At 41.5% G+C, this 23645-nt stretch overlaps 1 protein-coding gene across 1 annotated transcript in view; it reads right to left on the bottom strand.

Annotated features, from left to right (window-relative positions):
* Positions 1 to 23645, bottom strand: part of hhat (hedgehog acyltransferase) — a 96499-nt gene that overhangs the window by 66024 nt on the left and 6830 nt on the right. The window contains exons 6-8 of the mRNA XM_084168618.1: positions 16032 to 16247; positions 13598 to 13766; positions 4755 to 4905 (exon numbers count right to left, since the gene is read on the bottom strand). Of these exons, the coding sequence (XP_084024744.1) occupies positions 4755 to 4905; positions 13598 to 13766; positions 16032 to 16247 (536 nt within the window). The remainder of the gene's footprint in view (positions 1 to 4754; positions 4906 to 13597; positions 13767 to 16031; positions 16248 to 23645) is intronic.

Genomic DNA, 23645 nt, shown 5'->3' with positions numbered 1-23645 from the left:
TACCAATATATACAATAGCAGCTATAAGGTGTTAGCAATGGGCTAATATGATAAACATTGCGCAATGTATACACAAGGCCAACTAGCACAGGTAATAACTTAGCACGCTAGGCAAGCAGGCTGAAGGTCATGGGCTAACAAGGCAATAATATAACCAGAACCATTAGCGGTAGCAGGTTAGCATGCTATGTGGCTAACAATGGGAATATGTAAACAGAAGCCATGTTGGATAAGGCAATGGGGGCGGCCATCTTAGGTTGCATAACAATAATAACACTGGCCAGTGACCATCTTAAGGCCTATGGCAGAAATGGCTATCAGACAGCTTACAGTACATACAAGCTTACAGTACAACCAGTATGGTCCTCTGTAGCTCAATTGGTAGAGCATGGCGCTTGTAACGCCAGGGTAGTGGGTTCGATCCCCGGGACCACCCATACGTAAAAATGTATGCGCACATGACTAAGTCGCTTTGGATAAAAGCGTCTGCTAAATGGCATATTATATTATTAACCAGACAGGAGGAAGATCCATGGGGTGTGGCCCAGCTGTTGGTGTGCAGGGCCGAGATTTATGGGAGAGCTCCTCGATCTGCCACTGCTTGCTGAAAACTGAGCCCGGATTGGTCTGGACTGTGCTTTTATACTTGTCCAGGTCCCACCTGCCTATTGGACAGGTGCACTGAGGAGATGCAGGTAGGCAGGGTCAAATGTGGTGATGGGCAGTCAAATGTCCCAATCAGAGTTCACTGGGTGTGTCCTAGAAAGACCCCTAGCAACAGAGTGACCAGGACCAGCGGTGTGAACGACCAGGGGATGGTAGCCTCTGCTGGGGCTGGAGAGTTATAAAGTTTGAGTCTATGTCCCAGGGTAAGAAAGAGGGTTTGAGAGATGGTTTTCCACAGAGGGGTATTTTAATAAGTTGTAACCCAGCTGTCATCTAGGGCTGGGAATTGCCAGGGGCCTTATGATACGATATTATCACGACACTTAGGCGCCGATACGATTTGTATTGCGATTCTATATGTATTGCGATTTGATACTGTGATTTTATTGTGATTGATGTTACAAACATATTGCTCACCATTTGTCTGCAAGAGAGCCATGAGAAAACGAGTTTGGATCAGTCAGGGAAATAAAAGTGCTGAAAAATAATTGGCTCCTTATTTAAAAAGACGACTGAGAACAAGCTATGAAGGATAAACACTGGTGTTTTGGTGCAGGTACAGCCAACTAGCCCAAAAATAATATTGAGATTGTCAAAATGATACAATATATCAAAACATATAATATCTGGAAACGTAAGTATTGATTTTTTCACCCATCACTGTGTTCCATCGCTGTGAGGTGTATTGTAGTATGTTATTAACACTGCTGCTTATAACAAAGTTGAAGGAAACACTTACTTTGTTTTATAACCTTGTTCTCAGATAAGAAAACTGTAAAAATGAAATGGACCTCGTAACCCAAAACACAGGACATTAGAAACCTTAAGCATCACACAGTGAGAGTGATCTTGTTGCAGTATGTTGATCAAATGATCTCTGTGAGTTCTTGGTGTCCCCTATGTGTAGAGACAGTTTGTTCTTACCATGTGACCTGGCCAGGAAAAAGTTCAGAACCTAATGACGAGACACCACCAGTATTAGCTGTTGTAATACTACACGTGCTTGGGGTTCACATGGCGCTTAGGGTACGATGCTTGAGGTCCCAATCACCGGTCTTTTGAGTAATGACGAAACTGGCTCATATACATACAGTGCATTCGGAAAGTATTCAGACCCCTTGATTTTTTCCACATTTTATTACGTTACAGCCTTATTCTAAAATTGATTACATTTGTTTTTTTCCTCATCAATCTACACACAGTACCCCATAATGATAAAGCAAAAACAGGTTTTTAGACATTTTTGCAAATGTATTACAAATAAACGGAAATATCACATTTACTTAAGTATTCTGGCCACTCTACCATAAAGGCCTGATTGGTGGAGTGCTGCAGAGATGGCTGTCCTTCTGGAAGGTTCTCCCATCTCCACAGAGGAACACTGGAGCTCTCTCAGAGTGACCATCGGGTTCTTGGTCACCTCCCTGACCAAGGCCCTTCTCCCCAGATTGCTGTTTGGCCGGGCGGCCAGCTCTAGGAAGAGTCTTGTTGGTTCCAAATTTCTTCCATTTAAGAATGATGGAGGCCACTGTGTTCTTGGGGACCTTCAATGCTGCAGACATTTCCTGTCTCGGAGCTCTACGGACAATTCCTTCGACTTCATGGCTTGGTTTTTGTTCGGACATGCACTGTCAATGTGGGACCTTATATAGACAGGTGTGTGCCTTTCCAAATTATGTCCAAACAATGGAATCTATTACAGGAGGCCTCCAATCAAGTTGTAGAAACATCAAGGATGATAAAAGGAAACAGGATGCACCTGTGCCCAAGAAAGCGAAGGTAACCTGCCAAAATGACTACCGCCCCGTAGCACTCACGTCGGTAGCCATGAAGTGCTTTGAAAGGCTGGTCATGGCTCACATCAACACCATCATCCCGGAAACCCTAGACCCACTCCAATTCGCATACCGCCCCAACAGATCCACAGATGATGCAATCTCAATCGCACTCCACACTGCCCTTTCCCACCTGGACAAAAGGAACACCTATGTGAGAATGCTGTTCATTGACTACAGCTCAGCGTTCAACACCGTAGTGCCAACAAAGCTCATCACTAAGCTAAGGACCCTGGGACTAAACGCCTCCCGCTGCAACTGGATCCTGGACTTCCTGGCGGACCCCCCCCAGGTGGTAAGGGTAGGCAACAACACATCTGCCACGCTGATCCTCAACACGGGGGCCCCTCACGGGTGCGTGCTTAGTCCCCTCCTATACTCCCTGTTCACCCATGACTGTTTGGCCAAGCATGACTCCAACACCATCATTAAGTTTGCTGACGACACAACAGTGGTAGGCCTGATCACCGACAATGATGAGACAGCCTATAGGGAGGAGGTCAGAGACCTGGCAGTGTGGTGCCAGGACAACAACCTCTCCCTCAACGTGAGCAAGACAAAGGAGCTGATTGTAGACCACAGACAAAGGAGGGCCGAACAAGCCCCCATTCACATCGACAGGGCTGTAGTGGAGCGGGTCGAGAGTTTCAAGTTCCTTGGTGTCCACATCACCAACAAACTATTATGGTCCAAACACACCAAGACAGTCGTGAAGAGGGCACGACAACACCTTTTCCCCCTCAGGAGACTGAAAAGATTTGGAATGGGTCCCCAGATCCTCAAAAATGTCTACAGCTGCACCATCGAGAGAATCCTGACCGGTTGCATCACCACCTGGTATGGCAACTGCTCGGCGTCAGACCATAAGGCGCTACAGAGGGTAGTGCGTACGGCCCAGTACATCACTGGGGCCAAGCTTCCTGCCATCTAGGACCTATATACTAGGCGGTGTCAGTGGATGGCCCAAACATTTTTTGGGAGTCTCATAGCAAAGGCTCTGAATACTTATGTAAATAAGTTATTTCTGTTTTTGATTTGTAATACATTTGCAAAACCTGTTTTCACTTAGTCCTTATGGTGTATTGTGTGTAGATTGATGAGGACAAACATTTATTTAATCCATTTTAGAATAAGCTGTAACATAACAAAATGTGGAAAAAGTCAAGGGGTCTGAATATTTTCTGAATGCACTGTATATATATATATATATATATATTTTGTTTTTTGTTTTTACAGCTTTCTCACATGAGACCAAGTCAATAAAAGAACAGAAACATTTCCCCATTACTTCTAGACTTCTAGAACAAGAACTCCCTGCCAACGTAAGAGATCACTGAATCTAAGAGAACACCCATGGTTTCCACATGAACGCCAACATAATACCTGCTACATGCTTTCCATTAAAGCCTTTTAGCAACAACCCAAGATCAGCCACTCAGCCTACAGGGTCTTTGTCAGCCTAAAGTAAAAATAGGACATGAACCATGCCATCATGACACAGCCATCAAATATCAAATTTTTAGACATTATTAAAGACTTATGTAATATGTCAATGATGAGCATACATTTTTTTATGCCAATTTAGGCTACCCTGAGTGTGCGTTCTATTCAGATGAAATTCCCAAGACTTTCAATTGGTAGACAAACTTAGGCAACACTGCCACCTGCAGTAAAAGTTTGGCACAGCACTTACATCAGCTTTGTAATCAAATTAGACTGATTGGCTTGTTTGATGCCTACAATGGATTTAGCAAGCCTTATCAAGCTTACCTGCTGACGCATTAAAAACTACATCTCAAAACACAGACGCAAGCATGCACACACACCCACACACACCCTTATTCTGACAATCTTGGCTCGTTCTGGTGAAGGTCAAGATAAAAAGGCGCTGGTTGTATACAGATATAGGATCTTAAATTTGATCACCCTGTTGCAGGATGACTTTTTAAACTTGTAGTGTATTTGAGGTTTAAAAAGGCTTCGGAAGTTTGTAATTTCCACTGTGAAATTTCAGACTTGATTTTCCCTTCCAAATGTTTTTTTATCAACCCCTACAAAATGTCCATTAATTATAATCCACATGACAATTCACATTTCCTATTGCTGCAGATTATTTTCCTGCTGAAGCAAACTGTCTCAAATTAAGATCCTACATCCTATTCCAGCCTCATCTCAAGAGCTGCAGTGAGAAAACTCTTGATCTGACTTAAAATAGATTGTGTGCGACAGTGCGCCTGTGTGTTCCAGCCTCACCTCCACATTCCTGTGAAACTGTGCATAATGCTGACACAGCGCGGTAGCGTCGGGGGGTCCAGCCCATCCATTCCAGCTAGCAGAGACGGAACACCAAACAGAACCAGGTACTTCACGTAGAAGAACTGGACTAACGCCAGGGCCAGCCCACCTGAGGGAGGTAGAGCAAGAGCGAGAGAGATGGGTAAGGAGGAGACGGATGAAGCCTTAGCACAGTGTTTCCCAAACTCGGTCCTCGGGACCTCAAAGCTTGATGATTTGTTGATTATTTGAATCAGCTGTGTAGTGCTAGGGCAAAAACCAAAATGTGCATCCCTTGGGGTCCCCTAGGACCGAGTTTGGGAAACCCTGCCTTAACATATATAGTGTCAGTACTATGTACTTAGTATATACAGTACATAGAACTGGATTAATGCCAGGGACAGCCTGCCAGAGGGAGGTAGAGACAGAGATATAGATAAGGAGAGGGAGAGATATAGCCTTGTTTATAGTATCTATGTTTACTACTGCCCCAAGGTGGTATTCTGACTACTTGCAATCTGCGCCCTTACCTTACCAATCTCCCACTCTGAATTGTGCACGTCTTATACTGCGTTTTTTCCTAGTCCACTGGAAGAAAGGTAATGTTTATATTCTACTGTGTAAAAACTGCAATGGAGGTTTGATTTAAGTAAACGAAAATACACATTAACTGCCAGGATCAGCTTATGATATGACATCTTATACTGTACATTAAGTTAACATCTCAAGTATCATAAATCAAGTCAATTCCACTCATGATTAATTGGTATTCAATAAGGGCGATATTCGGTCTTCAGATCTGCACGCTCAAGTCGAATTTCCATGCAAGTCTCCTATTGACATCAATTAATGATTTATGCATAAGTCAGAGTTGTACCCTGAATAAATAAGACATTCATAAATTGAAATACATTCAACTTTTAATTGAAATGGAATCAACCGAAACCCTGTGAAATAAGACTATTGGAAAGCAGCCAAAGAGATATGGGTGGAATGTTATTGTTACAGTGCATATCTACTTATGATGGCAAGATGAGTTACAGTTTCAGTACAGAGACCCTACAACTGATGATGGTGACGAGAAAGAGATCTGTGCATATTAATATTTGATAAGGCTCTCTAAAGATGGTTGAATTGGTGCCTCTGGGGCAGTGGTTCCCAAACCGTGGGGTGGTCGGCAATATATACAGTGCCTTCAGAAAGTATTCACACTTGGCTTTTTCAACTTTTTGTTTTACAAAGTGGGATTCAAATGGATTTAAATGATCATATTTTGTCAACGATCTACACAAAATACTATAATGTCAAAGTGGAAGTAAAATTCTAACATTTGTAAAACATTAACGAAAAATAAAACACTAATATATATTATATTGATATGATAAGTCTTCAACCCCCTGTGTCAATACATGTTAGAATCACCTTTGGCAGCGATTACAGCTTTGTCTTTCTGGGTATGTCTCTAAGAGCTTTCCACACCTGAATTGTGCAACATTTGCCCATTATTCCTTTCAAAATTCTTCAAGCTCTGTCAAATCGGCTAGACAACAATTTTCAGGTCTTTCCATAGATTTTCTAGCAGATTTAAGTGAAAACTATAACTCGGCTACTCAGGAACCGTCTTCTTGGTAAGAAACTCCAATGTAGATTTGGACTTGTGTTTTAGGTTATTGTCCTACTGAAATGGTGAAATCATCTCCCAGTGCCTGGTGGAAAGCAGACTGAATCAGGCTTTCCTCTAGGATTTTGCCTGTGCTTAGCTCCATTCAGTTTCTTTTTTATCCTGAAAAACTCCCAGTCCTTAACGATTACAAGCATACCCATAATATGATGCAGCCACAACTATGCGTGAAAATATGGATTGGTACTCAGTAATGTGTTGTTTTGGTTTTGCCCCAAACATAACACCTTGATTCAGGACAAAAAGTGAATTTCTTTGCCACCTTATTTGCAGTTTTACTTTAGTGCCTTATTGCAAACAGGATGCATGTTTTGGAATATTTTTATTATGTACAAGCTTCCTTCTTTTCACTCTGTCATTTATGTTTGTGTTGTGGAGTAACTACAATGTTGTTGATCCATCCTCAGTTTTATCCTATCACAGCCATTACACTGTTTTGAAGTCACCATTGGCTTCATGGTGAAATCCCTGAGCGTTTGACTTTCTCTCCGGCAACTGAGTTAGGAAGGATGCCTGTATCTTTGTAGTTACTGGGTGTATTGAGACACAATCCAAAGTGTAATTAATAACTTCACCATGCTCAAAGGGATATGCAATGTCTGTTGTTTTTTTACCCATCTACCAATACGTGCCCTTCTTTGCAAGACATTGGAAAACCTCCCTGGTATTTGTGGTTGAATCTGTGTTTGAAATTCACTGCTCGACTGAGGGACCTTACAGATAATTATATGTGTGGGGTACAGAGATGAGGTAGTCATTCAAAAATCATGTTAAACACTATTATTACACACAGAGTGAGTCCATGCACCTTATTGTGTGACTTGTTAAGCACATTTTTACTCTAACTTATTTAGGCTTGCCATAACATAGGGGTTGAATGCTTATTGACTCAAGACATTTCAGCTTTTAATTTATTTGTAAAAAAAAAAATAGAAAAAACTGAAAACATTCCACTTTGACATTATGGGGTATTGTGTGTAGGCCAGTGACAAGAAACATCTAAATTTCATCCATTTTAAATTCAGGCTGTAGTACAACAAAATGCAGAAAAAGTCAAAGGGTGTGAATACTTTCTGAAGGCACTGTATGTGTGTGGAAAACATTTCACCACAGGTAAGACATTTAACTTGTTTAGTATAGTTTGTTTTAACTCCACTTACTACTTCTAGCTGTATAGTCCGTTTGTTTGTGTGGTTGGCTAGCTTAATGTTCCGGTCAGTAGCTAGCTTGCACTCACTCACGTGGCTGCTAGCACCATCATGAAAAGCGCTACAATATTACGTTTTTCTAAGTAGTGAGAATGCCCAGGAGCAGGCAATTTTGAAAAGTAATCTTCAGCCAAGTTGTAGTTTTTTTAAATGTAGTTTGTAATTGACTAAAACAAGCAGACAAGAAAATTACTTTTGAAAAAGGTGAAGTTTTTGCTGTGAGACAATGGGGTAACCTAGGTAACCACAGGTTGTTTTCCCCACAGGCAGGCAGGGCATTGGGGTCAACATGTCAGGAACATGTCAGGAAAAATAACATTTTGCCCTATTTGAAACACACAGTATTGCTGACTGTTTCCATTGGTTATTTCAACTGAACATGGAGCATGTATAATTTATTTATATCGGACAGTTTTTAGACTTGAGAACCACCTGTGAATTCAATTTCCAGCAAATGTCCCACTGACATCAATGTATAATTTACAAGGAAGTCCAAGTTGGGCGCTCTTATCTCAACCCTGAATCTGCTTGAAAATGCCTTCACAAAGGTTTTCTAAACAGTATGGAAATAATAAATAGCCTCACCGTGAGAACATAAATTGGGTATGAAAATAAAAGTATGCACTCACTAACTGTATGTCACTCTGGATAACAGCGTCTGCTAAATGACTAGAATGTAAAATGTAAATGTACTTAAACGTTTTGTAGTGTGCGGTTTCCATGACTGAACGAAAAATGGTCGCTCATGGGAGCGACAGGAGAAAGAACAGTGAAAATAGAGGAACAGAATGAGCATACACAAAAGAGAAGGGAATGTAAACTACATTTGTACTTTTTTAAATTTTGTTCAAATCAAAAATAGCCTGTGGTGGCAATACATATACTGTACATACAACACACACACCACTCATAATAATAACAACTATGGGACAACCATGCCCTTTTCCTACCCAGGCATGTGCATCTGGATTACTGCTATTACATTGTCTAATGAAGTTATTACAACCATAGCACATCTAAAAATAACCACAGGGTAGCATTACTAAGCAAAAGATGAGATTGCTAAACTTGTATTGCCTGATTATGTGCTGCACTATAGATAAGGAGTGGTATGGGGGTGTAATTCCCCTCCATGGTCTGCACTTAGTGCAGCATCAGCAGTAAATTACTGTACCGTCCAACCTACCACTGCTGTTTTGCCATGCTACACTAGCTACATCTGTGTAGCTTATCAATGCTTTATGCTGATAGGCTGAGAGAGGAAAAAATACTATTGGGGACCTCCATGTTAACAGCGGACATTCTCACATTAGCTATTTCTAAAAATCAGACATACAGTACAACTTCTAAAATGAATGTTCTATACCAGGATTCTCTCCAACTCCAGTCCTCAAGATAATCTTCCTTACATCTACTAAGTCCACTCAGATCGGTGAGAACAGGGGCGTTGGGAAGGACATGGAACCAGGGAGTATGAGGTATGGAAAAAAAAAAAAAATATTCCATAATTATATTTCTATGGAGAACATGCGGGATTCTAGACTGGAATCCAAAGCCCAAGACTCACATCCAGGAGTTTATCATTTACCCACACATTCACACATACTTACACTGACACCCCAACACACACACACACATTACAAAGTCCCACACACACACATAGCATGTGCACACATGCATACTGACGCCACACACACACTTTCACACTCGCCAGACATGCCGCTGCTACAGCTCAGTCTATTATCTATTCTGTTGTCTAGTCACTTTACCCCTACCTACACAGTGCATTCAGAAAGTATTCAGACCCCTTCCCTTTTTCCATAAAATGGATTAAGTAAAACATGTTCCTCATCAATCTACACACAATACCCCATAATGAAAAAGTGAAAAAAGGCGTACAAATGTTTGCCAATTTATTAAATATAAAATACAGAAATACCTTATTTACTTACATAAGTATTCAGACCCTGATCAATGGAAACAGGTGCATCCTGTGTCCATTTATCATACTTGAGATGTTTTTACAACTTGGAGTCCACCTGTGGTAAATTCAATTGATTGGACATGATTTGGAAAGGCACACACCTGTCTATTTAAGGTCCCAGAGTTGACAGTGCATGTCAGAGCAAAAACCAATCCATGAGGTCGAAGGAATTGTCCATAGAGCTCCGAGACAGGATTGTGTCGAGGCACAGATCTGGGGAAGGGTACCAAAAAATGTCTGCAGCATTGAAGGTCCCCAAGAACACAGTGGCCTCCATCATTCTTAAATGGAAGTTTAGAACCACAAAGACTCTCCCTAGAGCTGGCCGCCCGGCCAAACTGAGCAATCGGGGGGAAAAGGGCCTTGGTCAGGGAGGTGTCCAAGAACCCATTGGTCACTCTGACAGAGCTCCACTGTGGAGATGGGAGAACCTTCCAGAAGGACAACCATCTCTGCAGCACTCCACCAATCTGGCCTATATGGTACAGTGGCCAGGCGAAAGCCATTCTGCACTAAAAGGCACATGACAGCCCGCTTGGAGTTTGCCTAGATTCTCTGGTCTGATGAAACCAAGATTGAACTCTTTGGTCTGAATGCCAAGCGTCACGTCTGGAGGAAATATGGCACCATCCCTACGGTGAAGCACGCTGGTGGCAGCATCATGTTGTGGGGATGTTTTTCAGCGGCAGGGACTGGGAGACTAGTCAGGATCGAGGGAAAGATGAACGGAGCAAAGTACAGAGAGATCCTTGATGAAAACTTGCTCCAGAGCGCTCATGACCTTAGTCTGGGGCAAAGGTTCACCTTCCAACAGGACAACGACCCTAAGCACATAGCCAAGACAATGCAGAAGTGGCTTCGGGACAAGTCTCTGAATGTCCTTGAGTGGCCCAGCCAGAGCCCGGACTTGAACCCGATCGAACGTCTCTGGAGAGACCTGAAAATAGCTGTGCAGCTGGCAGCCATCCAACCTGACAGAGCTTGAGAGGATATGCAGAGAAGAATGGGAGATACTCCCCAAATACAGGTGTACCAAGCTTGTAGCGTCATACCCAAGAAGACTCGACGCTGTAATCGCTGCCAAAGGTGCTTCAATATTGGTATTGAGTAAAGGGTCTGAATACTTATGTAAATGTGAGTTATTTTTATTTTTAATACATTTGCAAAACTTTCTAAAAACATGTTTTCGCTTTGTCATTGTGGGGTATTGTGTGTTGATTGATGAGGGAAAACATTATTTTAAAATTCATTTTAGAACAAGGCTGTAACATAACAAGATGTGGAAAAAGTCAAGGGGCCTGAATACTTTCCGAATGCACTGTATGTACATAGCTACCTCAATTCCATCATACCCCTACACATCGACTCGGTACTGGTGCTCCCTGTATATAGCCATGTTTTTTTTACTCATTATTTACTGTGAATTTATTCCTTGTGTCACTATTTTTATTTTATCTTTAACTCTGCATTGTTGGAAAAGTAAGTAAGGATTTCACTGCTAGTCTATACCAATTTGATTTGGATCATAAATGCATAGAGCTCTTTCTCAGAATATACAGTGCATTCGGAATGTATTCAGACCCCTTGACTTTTTCCACATTTTGTTACGTTACAGCCGATTGCTCAGTTTTTCCGGGCAGCCAGCTCTAGGAAGAGTCTTGGTGGTTCCAAACCTCTTCCATTTAAGAATTATGGAGGCCACTGTGTTCTTGGGGACCTTCAATGCTGCAGAAATGTTTGGGTATCCTTCCCCAGATCTGTTCTTCGACACAATCCTGTCTCAGAGCTCTACGGACAATTCCTTTTTTTCGCTTTGTCATTATGGGGTGTTGTGTGTAGATTGATGAGGAAAAATTATAATTTTATCAATTTAAGAATAAGGCTGTAACGTAACAAAATGTGGAAAAAGTCAAGCGGTCTGAATACTTTCCGAATGCACTGTACAGTACAATAGGCTACATACACACTGACTGACACACTAAAGGCATAGAGCCCTATCTCTCTACAAACATACAGTACAGTACTGACTGACAGGATGTCCATTTAAATGATCTATGGCCAACATGGGGATGCAGATGAGTGGCAGGAATTGCTTTGTGATATTACATGTTATTATATTATGTAGAATTGTGTATTGTGCTCCTACTATCCAATCTATCTTTAAATCCCTTTCCACAAATAGAAAAACATTCAACTTGCTTCACAAGAGGGCAGCAGTCACTGGCTAAGTCCCAAATGACACAACTTTGGGCCCAGGTCAAAATTAGTTTACTACATAGGAAATAGGGTGCCATTTGGAACGCACCAACTCCCTCATAACAACTGCCATGTGAATTGACCTTCTAAGATTCAAATATGGTTATTTTCCTTCAAGTGCGCCAAAATAATTAACCTTCACTTACGCAATCTTAGTGTTCAATAGTGGACTAGCAGATAGACTGCATGGAAAGAAACCCTGAATCAAAACAATAAACCCATAGCCTCTACCCCTAGGTACTTGTGTATATCTGAGAGGATTGGATCTGTGTTAGTAATATGGTGGTAGCTCCATCTTGCCCTCTGATAGGCCAGGTGGAGAATGGCTGCCATATTGCTTACTGCAGACGGCATAGTGCAGACTGTTCGGTGACAAACCAACCTATTTCATTACCTCCAAGATGAAGAATTCAGATCATTTAAAAGCAGCTGTCAATTTGTGTCCTACTTCATAACTAACTACTACTACACTAAGTAGCTTTCCATCTCAAAAACCATTAGGCTGCCTGAAAACTTGTATTGGGTCGATTCCACGGCAGCATGGCCCGAAAATATTTTTGGTATCTCCGATTGTTCTGGTAATACTCACGTAGAAACTTTATTGGGAGGAATGATGTTTATCATGGTTTTTACATTTGTATCACAAATCATGATGGTGGTGGCCATTTTAGGCCCTTTTTAGACCTATACATGCCTCCTGTAAGACCTTATGATCCGTGAACTGTACATGGTTACAAAAATTACTATTAATATCTCAAAAGTACCCCTTTTGACTTAGCTTATTTTTTGACATATTGTTTTGAACAATATACTCTTCAAACATCACATTTACATTACATTTACATTTTAGTCATTTAGCAGACGCTCTTATCCAGAGCGACTTACAGTTAGTGAGTGCATACATTATTTTTTTATTTTTCATACTGGCCCCCCGTGGGAAACGAACCCACAACCCTGGCGTTGCAAACGCCATGCTCTACCAAATGAGCTACATCCCTGCCGGCCATTCCCTCCCCTACCCTGGACGACGCTTGGCCAATTGTGCGCCGCCCCATGGGTCTCCAGAGTGGGCTCTCTGCTACTTTTGAAGAAATTATCAATTTTATACATTTACATTATAGGTCATTAACCAATCACAGGCCTTAACCAATCACATGCCACATTGCACATACAGCAAGATTTTCACTGTACCCTGCAATCACAGCTGCAAACCTGTACATGTGACTATTAAACAATCTGAATCTGAAAAATCACCAGCAAAGCGAGTTCCTTTGAATCCATTTTGCCATTCACTGTGTTGGTGGTGCTTATAAAATGGATCATCTTTAAAAGTAGCAGAAAGACCACTCTGGAAATGTGATGTACTTGTAGAGTATATTATTTAAAACAATGTCTAAAAATGAACAAAATCAAAAAGGGTACTTTTGAGATATTAATATTGATAGTATTAATGTGTAAAATTGTATTTCAGAATACACTATTAGGAGTATAACTGAACAGATGGCTTTATCATCGAACTCAAGAATCAAGTTTGAGGCGGTTTCCTTAGCTCAATAGAGTACGGCGGTTTTGAACATTACAAACACACATGCATGTACATACTTCACGCACACATGTATGCATAAACACATGCCCACATGTACACACACACACACACACACACACACACACACACACACACAGAAACACTTACCCAAGGCCCAAGGCGGCAGGATCTCCAGATATGTTTCGTTGGCCTGTATAGTGTGCATGTACATCAGGTGGATCAAGTACTCTGCTATAAGCCACCACACACAGATCCTCCCAGCGTTGGCCAGCAGTGAGAGGAACGTCATCCTACCACCACGATCCTTCACAGATATCTGCAACAATCACACAAAGGTAACACATTAAGGTACACTTAAAAAATGATTTATAAAGGGGTTTATAAACGTAATCATCTATATATTTTTTATAAAAAAGCTATAACACATTGGTTAACATTATATGACTTTGGGGTGCTCAGAGTGTTGTGAGGAGCATTCATACAGGCTCCTCAGAGGAGGAAGGGGAGGACCATACTACTCAGTGAATAAAAATAAAATGTAAATAAAAAAAATAAAAAGTTATACTTATGTTATATATTTACGTTACCAAATACCTGATTAAAACAAACTATTTTGCAATAAAGGTCTACAATAGTCTCAACAGCACCCTCTGGGGTAGCATCATGGTGTAGCCGGAGGACAGCTATTTTCCGTCCTCCTCTGGTTACATTGACTTCAATACAAAACCTAGGAGGCTCGTGGCTCCTCACCCTCTTCCTGGCGCATTGAATGTTTCCCCTCCAAGCCCTGTCAATTTTCTCTCATTACTGTATGTAGTCAATCACATATAAACCCAATCACATTATTACACAATGTGATTTTAATCCTTGCTTGGACTAACTCATTCTTAGCTCTTTTGTCTAACGGTGTTGTGTTATTGTTTTTCGTCTACCCAGTCAAATCCTGTCCTACCCTCAGTGGAATAGTTGAGCTATTCAACACCATCCATCCATGATGAGCCTGTCCTGCACTGAAGCCTCTGAACACCACAATCCCTGTCCTGCACTGAAGTCAAGCCTCTGAACATCTCAACTTATGCCTCATACCCTCATTCAATCACTGCTGTGATCCCTTCCTAACACTGTAAGTAGCCTTCTCAATCCCATTCCCCATAATATTTTAATATAAATGTCTTCATTAAATGTAAGGTTAAAAGAATGTCGTTGACGATTTTTGAAACATGCTTTGTCGTCTCCGTGCGGTCCACGCCTATACCGTGGGTTTACCATCCTCCTCAGTTTTTCAAGTTACCAGCCTACACTGCTCCTCTGATAGTCCGTATGGTGATGGGACTGGTGAGGACATGATAAATAATGGAAGGGATTCTTTCCATACAAGCACTACCCACATACCCCAATAACCTTACCCCAGTTAGCTTCCCCTGTTTTTGGCCTTTACCTATTCAATATGACATTCTCTCACTCAGACCTAGATTCAAATACCATTTGAATTCTTTCAAATACTTTGTGTGGTTGCTTTAGCCTCCCTGAAGAAGCTTAGCTGTGCTTTGCAGACCTGGGTTCAAATAGTATTTCAAATGTTTCCTAGTACTTTAGCTGTGCTTGATTGAGCTTGCCTGTTGCGATGGAACCAATAGAAAAGTCCCAAAAGTGCAAACCTCCTCCAACCTGCCCTCCAGGCAGGCTAAAGCAAATGCTCAAAGAGTGGCGTATAAAGTATGCCGACTGCTGACTCACTAAAGCTACAGCAACGGATCATTGCAGCACTTTTATTTGCTCTTATAAAACTCGCTCAGTCAGAACCTCACCCCAAGGCGCTGAGAAATCCCTGAGCCTTCACACTCAGAGTCTAAAACTATACCAGAGAGAGAGGAATCACAGATACATCTTGCAACACTGACTTGTCTTTTTCAATCTGTGATGAGAAATTGGAGAGTGATGTTTCATTTTGGGAAGCAAGAGTTTGGAACCAAGGGGATACCTCTTGATCTTGCTCCATTACCCATTTGCTAAAAAAATAACTTCTGCATCAATTGCTCTCAAATGAAAATTGAATGGAGTACCCAGCAGGGAAAATTGCTAGAAAATTGGCGCCTTTCCTGTCAGATCACTGGCTGATTTCTCACCTTTCTTTCTCCTTCCCTGACAGCTGATTGGCTGATATCTCACCTGTTGGAGGAAGTCCTTGAAGGTGAAAGCTCATTGGTTGATATCTCACCTGACTTCCTCCTGCGCCGTCAGCTCATTGGCTGACTTCACCTGACTTCCTCCTGCCCTAAAAGATAATTGACTGACTTCGCCTGACTTCCTCTTGCCCTGACATCTCATTGGTTGATATCTAACCTGTCCTAACAGATAATTGGCTGATATCTCACCTGTTGGAGGAAGTCCTTGAAGGTGAAAGCTCATTGGTTGATATCTCACCTGACTTCCTCCCGCGCCGTCAGCTCATTGGCTGACTTCACCTGACTTCCTCCTGCCCTAAAAGATCATTGACTGACTTCGCCTGACTTCCTCTTGCCCTGACATCTCATTGGTTGATATCTAACCTGTCCTAACAGATAATTGGCTGATATCTCACCTGTTGGAGGAAGTCCTTGAAGGTGAGGATGGGTCCGTTGAAGAACAAAGGATGGTAGAAGGAGTAGGCTGTCAGCCAGTAGAGCTGCTGCTGCAGTCCTCCAGCCTCCAGGGGGCACCAGCAGTGCTCCAGGTTGAAGCTGATGAAGCGCAGGCCGCACACAGCCACACTGAAGAGTAAGAGGTAGTACTCCTCTTCTGTCTGGTACCAGCTTCTCTGTGGGAGACAACATACCAGAAACCACAAAAATGGTCGAAAACAGAGAGAAACAAGGTACTATCTGAACTTGTTCAATAAGAAAAACGTATTTTCGTTTTCCGAAGGTGTGGCCTAATGAACATGACCCAAGGCTGTGTTCAGCAAAGCACAACATTGTAAACTGTTCAAATATTGTGTATGACAGACATGCCTCACTGACATGTAGAGTAAGGAATCATGTCAACTCTACTCATGACATTCCATCTGCAATGTTCAGTGCCAGTATGTTGCACCCTGCTGAACGTGACCCAAGTTTTCTAGTGTATTTTGCCTAAGCCTAAGGTATGAGAGTTCACGTTTTGAGCAAGAGAGAGACATAGCAGTAGCTGTTCTTCTAGGAATCCGTGAAAACACTCATCCTCTCTTTGAAGAAGAACACTGCAGGGATTTGGTTGGTTTCCATTTGAAGAGGCAGAAACACCTCAAGTCTCATCATCCTTACTGTACTAACATCTCTACCAGATCTGGTCCTTTGTGTGTGATGAAGGCAGGAGGCTAAATAAATGTGTACTACAAAACAAACAATGAATCAACAATGCCAGTTCAATAATGAAACACATCGTGAGAGAGAACGCTCATACATAGTCATTGATGGTTCCCAATGTTACAATTGTAGATGATGCAATAAACCATGTGCAGGCTGCTTTTCTTTATCTGCAGGGCAAAATATATAGCCATACAGTGCCTTCAGAAAGTATCGATACCCCTGGACTTATTTCACATTTTGTCGTGTTACAGCCTGAATTCAAAATGGATTAAATAGATTTTTCCTCCACCATAAACAAACTATACCCCATAATGACAAAGTGAAAACATGTTTTTAGAAATTTGAAAATGAAAAGACAGAAATATCTCATTAACATAAGTGTTCACACCCCTGAGTCAATACTTTGTAGAAGCACCTTTGGCGGCGATTACAGCTTTGAGTTGTCTTGGGTATGTCTGTATCAGCTTTGCACATCTGGATTGGGGGATTTTCTCCCCTACATATTTTCTCAAGCTCTGTTAAGTTAGATAGGGAGCGGCGGTGAATCTTCAATTCTTTCCACAGATTTTAAATGGGATTCAAGTCTGGGATTTGGCTGGGCCACTCAATGACTTTCAAATTATTGTTCTGAAGTCATTCCAGCGTCGCTTTGGCTGTATGCTTAGGGTCATTGTCCTGTTGGAATGTAAATCTTTGCCCCAGTCTAAGGTCGTTTGCACTCTGAAGCAGGTTCTCATCAAGGATTTGCCTGTATTTGGCTCCATTCATTATTCCCTCAAATCAGAGAGAGAGAGATAAATAAATAAAGGGAGTGGATGGTGATCATCAGGATGCTATAATTGCAGTGAGAGCCGTTGTTGATATCTACTGCACGTTAAGGTAATTAAGGGGGAGGGAGAGTGATAGTGCAATCACTGTGTAACATGGTTAACTGCGTTAGGAGAAAGGAGAGCAAGTTTCCTTCTCTCCAAGTGGAGAAACGACAGATGAATCAACACATACTCTAAAGAAACAAAGAGAAACAAAGAGAATAATAAAAAAAAAGAAACATAGTAGTCATCTAACTAAGTCACTCTGGATAAGAGCATCTGCTAAATGGCTCCTGAGTGGCGCAGTGGTCTAAGGCACTGCATCGCAGTGCTAACTGTGCCACTAGAGATCCTGGTTCGAATCCAGGCTCTGTCGCAGCCGGCCGCGACCGGGAGACTCATGGGCGGCGCACAATTGGCCCAGCGTCGTCCAGGGTAGGGGAGGGAATGGCCGGCAGGGATGTAGCTCAGTTGATAGAGCATGGCGTTTGCAACGCCAGGGTTGTGGGTTCATTTCCCACGGGGGGCCAGTATAAAAAAATATGTATTCACTAACTGTAAGTCGCTCTGGATAAGAGCGTCTGCTAAATGACTAAAATGTAAATGTAAATGACAAATGTATCTAACCATCCACTGTAATGTGGTGTCTTTCTTAAGACCAGGCACCACAGGCTGAAATGACAATTTTGCATCTACTTATCAATTTTGAGATTTTATTGCATTTTGGTCCTTCAATGAGTACTTTCAAAAAGTAAACATAAAAATGTCAAAAACGTAATGTAAATGTATATTTTCTTTAGTTTATCAATTTACCATCATCAACATTTCATGAATTTTAACCACTTTTAAATGGACATACACTGAGTATACCAAACATTAGAAACACCGGTCTGAGTAAGTCCGGTCCTGGCTGTCTTAAAAAAAAATTAAACCAAAATATTTGGCTGACTTGTCCAAATATGGTATTTTAGATATTTTATTAGGATCCCCATTAGCTGTTGTGAAAGCCGCAGCTACTCTTCCTGGGGTCCACACAAAACATGAAACATGACACAATACAGAACATTAATAGACAAGAACAGCTCAAGGACAGAACTACATACATTTAAATGGCACACATAGCCAACATATCAATACATACACAAAAAATATCTAGGTCAAATAGATTGATCTGTTTTTTGAAACCAGGTTTGCTGTTCATTTGAGCAATATGAGATGGGAGTTCCATGCAATAATGGCTCTATATAATACTGTATGCTCTCTTGAATTTGTTCTGGATTTGAGGACTGAAAAGACCCCTGTTGGCATGTCTGGTGGGGTAAATGTGTGTGTCAGAGCTGTGCGTAAGTTGACTACGCAAACTATTTGGAATTTTACACACATTAATGTTTCTTATAAAAAAGAAGAAGTAATGCAGTCAGTCTCTCCTCAACTCTTAGCCCAGAGAGACTGGAATGCATAGTATTTATATTAGCCCTCCTGTAGCTCAGTTGGTAGAGCATGGTGCTTGCAACGCCAGGGTTGTGGGTTCGATTCCCACGGGGGGCCAGTATGAAAAATGTATGCGCTCACTAACTGTAAGTCGCTCTGGATAAGAGCGTCTGCTAAATGACTAAAATGTAAAATGTAAATTACAATAAAGCGCAAGATGTGCCGTTCTGTTCTGGGCCAGCTGCAGCTTAACTAGGTTTTCGTAGCAGCACTTGACCACATGGCTGGACAATAATCAAGTTAGCCCAAACTAGGACTTGCTTTGTGGAATGTGGTGTCAAAAAAGCAGAACATCTCTTTATTACGGACAGACCTCTCCCCATCTTTACAACCATTGAATATATATGTTTTGACAATAACAGTTTACAATCTAAGGTAGCAAAGTAATTTAGTCTCCTTAACTTGTTCAGCCACATCATTCATTACCAGATTCAGCGGAGGTCTAGAGCTTAGGGAATGATTTGTACCAAATACAATGATCTTAGTATTAGAGATGTTCAGGACCAGTTTATTACTGGCCACCCATTCAAAAACTGATTGCAACTCCATGTTAAGGGTTTCAGTGCCTTCATTAGCTGTGGTTGCTGACATGTATATGGTTGAATCATCAGCATAAAGCTTTGTTTAATGCCAGTGGCATGTCATTGGTAAAAATATAAAAAAGTAGAGGAACTGCCCTGCAGTACACTACACTCTACATTTGACATTAGAGAAGCTTTCATTCAAGAAAACCCTCTGAGTTATATTAGATAGATAGCTCTGAATCCACAATATGGCAGAGGTTGAAAAGCCATAAAACATAAGTTCTCAACAACAGGTTATGGTCAATAATAGCAACGGCTGCACTGAAATCTAACAGTACAGCTCCCACAACCTTCTGATTATCACTTTCTTTCAACCAATCATCAGTCATTTGTGTCAGTGCAGTACATGTTGAGTGCCCTTCTCTATAAGCATGCTGAACGCATGTTATTAATTTGTTTACAGAGAAGTAGCATTGTATTTGGTCAAATACAATTTCTTCCAACAGTTTGCTAAGAGCTGGCAGTAAGCTGATTGGTCTGCTGTTAGAACCAGTAAAGGCCGTTTTACCACTCTTAGGTGGCGGAATGACTTCGGCTTCCCATCATGCCTGAGGACACACACCTTCCTCTAGACAGATTAAAGATATGACAGATAGGAGTGGTCATAGAGTCATCTACCATCATCAGTAGCCTTCCATTTAAGTTGTCAATGCCAGGAGGTTTGTCATTATTGATCGATAACTATTTTTCCACCTGTCCCCACACTAACTTTACAAAATTCTAAAAGATTTTTGTTAAGTTTAGTCACATAATTTCTCAATTTGCAGTTAGTCAACCAGTCAGACGTGGAGACAGACTTACTAGCAACTCCTTTTGCCCCATCTCTTTCAACCATACAGTTTTTCAATTCCTCAATCAATCAAGACATGCCACCAGAGGTCTCTTCACAGTCCCCAAGTCCAGAACAGACTATGTGAGGTGCACAGTACTACATACAGTTGTGGTCAAAAGTTGAGAATGACACAAATACTAATTTTCACAAAGTCTGCTGCCTCAGTTTTGATGATGGCAATTTGCATATACTCCAGAATGTCATGAAGAGTGATCAGATGAATTGCAATTAATTGCAAAGTCCCTCTTTGCCATGAAAATGAACTTAATCCCCAAAAAACATTTCCACTGCATTTCAGCCCTGCCAGTAATTCTCTCGTTAACACCCGGTTGAGAGTGTTGACAAGGCCAAGGCTGGAGATCACTCTGTCATGCTGATTGAGTTAGAATAACAGACTGGAAGCTTTAAAAGGAGGGTGGTGCTTGAAATCATTGTTCTTCCTCTGTTAACCATGGTTACCTGCAAGGAAACACGTGCCGTCATCATTGCTTTGCACAAAAAGGGCTTCACAGGCAAGGATATTGCTGCTAGTAAGAATGCACCTAAATCAACCATTTATCGGATCATCAAGAACTTCAAGGAGAGAGGTTCAATTGTTGTGAAGAAGGCTTCAGGGCGCCCAAGAAAGTCCAGCAAGCACCAGGACCGTCTCCTAAAGTTGATTCAGCTGCGGGACCGGGGCACCACCAGTGCAGAGTTTGCTCAGGAATGGCAGCAGGCAGGTGTGAGTGCATCTGCACGCACAGTGAGGCGAAGACTTTTGGAGGATGGCCTGGTGTCAAGAAGGGCAGCAAAGAAGCCACTTCTCTCCAGGAAAAACATCAAGGACAGACTGATATTCTGCAAAAGGTACAGGGATTGGACTGCTGAGGACTGGGGTAAAGTCATTTTCTCTGATGAATCCCCTTTCTGATTGTTTGGGGCATCCGGAAAACACCTTGTCCGGAGAAGACAAGGTGAGCGCTACCATCAGTCCTGTGTCATGCCAACAGTAAAGCATCCTGAAACCATTCATGTGTGGGGTTGCTTCTCAGCCAAGGGAGTGGGCTCACTCACAATTTTGCCTAAGAACACAGCCATGAATAAAGAATGGTACCAACACATCCTCCGAGAGCAACTTCTCCCAACCATCCAAGAACAGTTTGGTGACGAACAATGCCTTTTCCAGCATGATGGAGCACCTTGCCATAAGGCAAAAGTGATAACTAAGTGGCTCGGGGAACAAAACATCGACATTTTGGGTCCATGGCCAGGAATCTCCCCAGACCTTAATCCCATTGAGAACTTGTGGTCAATCCTCAAGAGGCGGGTGGACAAACAAAAACCCACAAATTCTGACAAACTCCAAGCATTGATTATGCAAGAATGGGCTGCCATCAGTCAGGATGTGGCCCAGAAGTTAATTGACAGCATGCCAGGGCAGATTGCAGAGGTCTTGAAAAAGAAGGGTCAACACTGCAAATATTGATTCTTTGCATAAACTTAATGTAATTGTCAATAAAAGCCTTTGACACTTATGGAATGCTTGTAATTATACTTCAGTATACCATAGTAACATCTGACAAAAATATCTCATAACACTGAAGCAGCGAACTTTGTGAAGACCAATACTTGCGTCATTCTCAAAACTTTTGACCACGACTGTAGAGCCATGACTACATGGAACTTTATTCCACATCAAGTAACTCATGCAAGCAGCAAAATTAGATTTTAAAAAACAGATACAAATGTACCTTATGAAACAGCGGGGCCTGTGAAGCAACACAAACATAGGCACAGACACATGCATACAAACACAAGATAACATATGCACTATACACACAGGTACACATGGATTTTGTGTTGTAGATATGTGGTAGTAGAGTAGGGGCCTGAGGGCACATATGTTGTGAAATCTGTTGTGAATGTATTGTAATGGTTTTAAAAATGCCTTAATTTTGCTGGACCCCAGCAAACACAGTTCTACAGTATTAGTAAAAATGTGATCAATACATGTGGATGATCTTGTTCCTGTAGTGTTTGTAAACACCCTGGTAGGTTGATTAATAACCAGAACTAGATTACAGGCACTGGTTACAGTAAGCTTCCTCTTTAGTGGACAGCTTGATCAATACCAGTCAATATTCAGGTCCCCAAGAAAGTAGACCTCTCTGTTTACATCACATACACTATTAAGCATTTCACACACATTATTTAGATACTGACTGTTAGCACTTGGTGGCCTATAGCAACAGCCCAAAATAACAGGCTTTAGATGAGGCAGGTGAACCTGCAGCCACAGTACTTCCATAACACTTGACATGAGATCTTCTCTAAGCAATACTGGGATATGGCTCTGAATATATATAGCAACACCTCCCCCATAAGCATTCCTGCCTCTTCTATAGATGTTATATCCTTGTATTGCTACTGCAGTATCAAAGGAATTATCTAAGTCTCAGAAATGGCTAATATATGAATGTTATATGATGTTAGCAAGCATTGATTTCCTTAACCTTATTTCAGAGGTTACATATATTAATATGGGCTATTTTCAGCCCTTTCCTGGGTAGCTTCTCAGAGATAGACATAACATGGAAAAGAACAAACAAAGCAAGAGAAAAAAAACATGCATTTAGCAGTCCATTAATCAGTTGATGTGTGTAAGTGTGTGTGTGTGCGCTGCGGAGTTAAAGTTACGAACCCATAGGCTTGGCTGTCTCATCCCTTCCAGGCGCATATTTAACGAGATATAACCTATTTTGCATATTTTATACAATATTTCAGAAAATAATATATACAAAAAAGTATCATATTTGTGTCTACATTCAACTGGTAAAAGTTATGATATGATTAAGAGAAAAATGATGGTGTGGTGCCAGGATATAACAGCTGGGTTAAGGTAACAAAAGTTTTCCTAAAACAATTCACATAAAGGTCTGCTTCAGCTGAACAATTGTACTAGACAGGTTACATCACATCGAAGCACCTTGAACAGTGCAAGAGCACTACACGAACCACACCCATGCCTGATACTATTATTTTCCAAAACAGACACTGGCAGACACTTAAGTACATCAATCTAGACAGATCCATCAGAGGTGCTGCAGAGGCTTTAGATGTGGCTCTCCGTCGTCACAGCGAGGAAGCGATTCTCCCTCACTGTGAATTGTG

The sequence above is a fragment of the Coregonus lavaretus genome (genome assembly GCF_964263955.1).
Source record: "Coregonus lavaretus genome assembly, chromosome: 1".
NCBI classification, from domain to species: Eukaryota; Metazoa; Chordata; class Actinopteri; order Salmoniformes; family Salmonidae; genus Coregonus; species Coregonus lavaretus.
The sequence above is the reverse complement of the archived record's forward strand: the minus strand, read 5'-3'. Positions and strand labels throughout refer to the sequence as shown.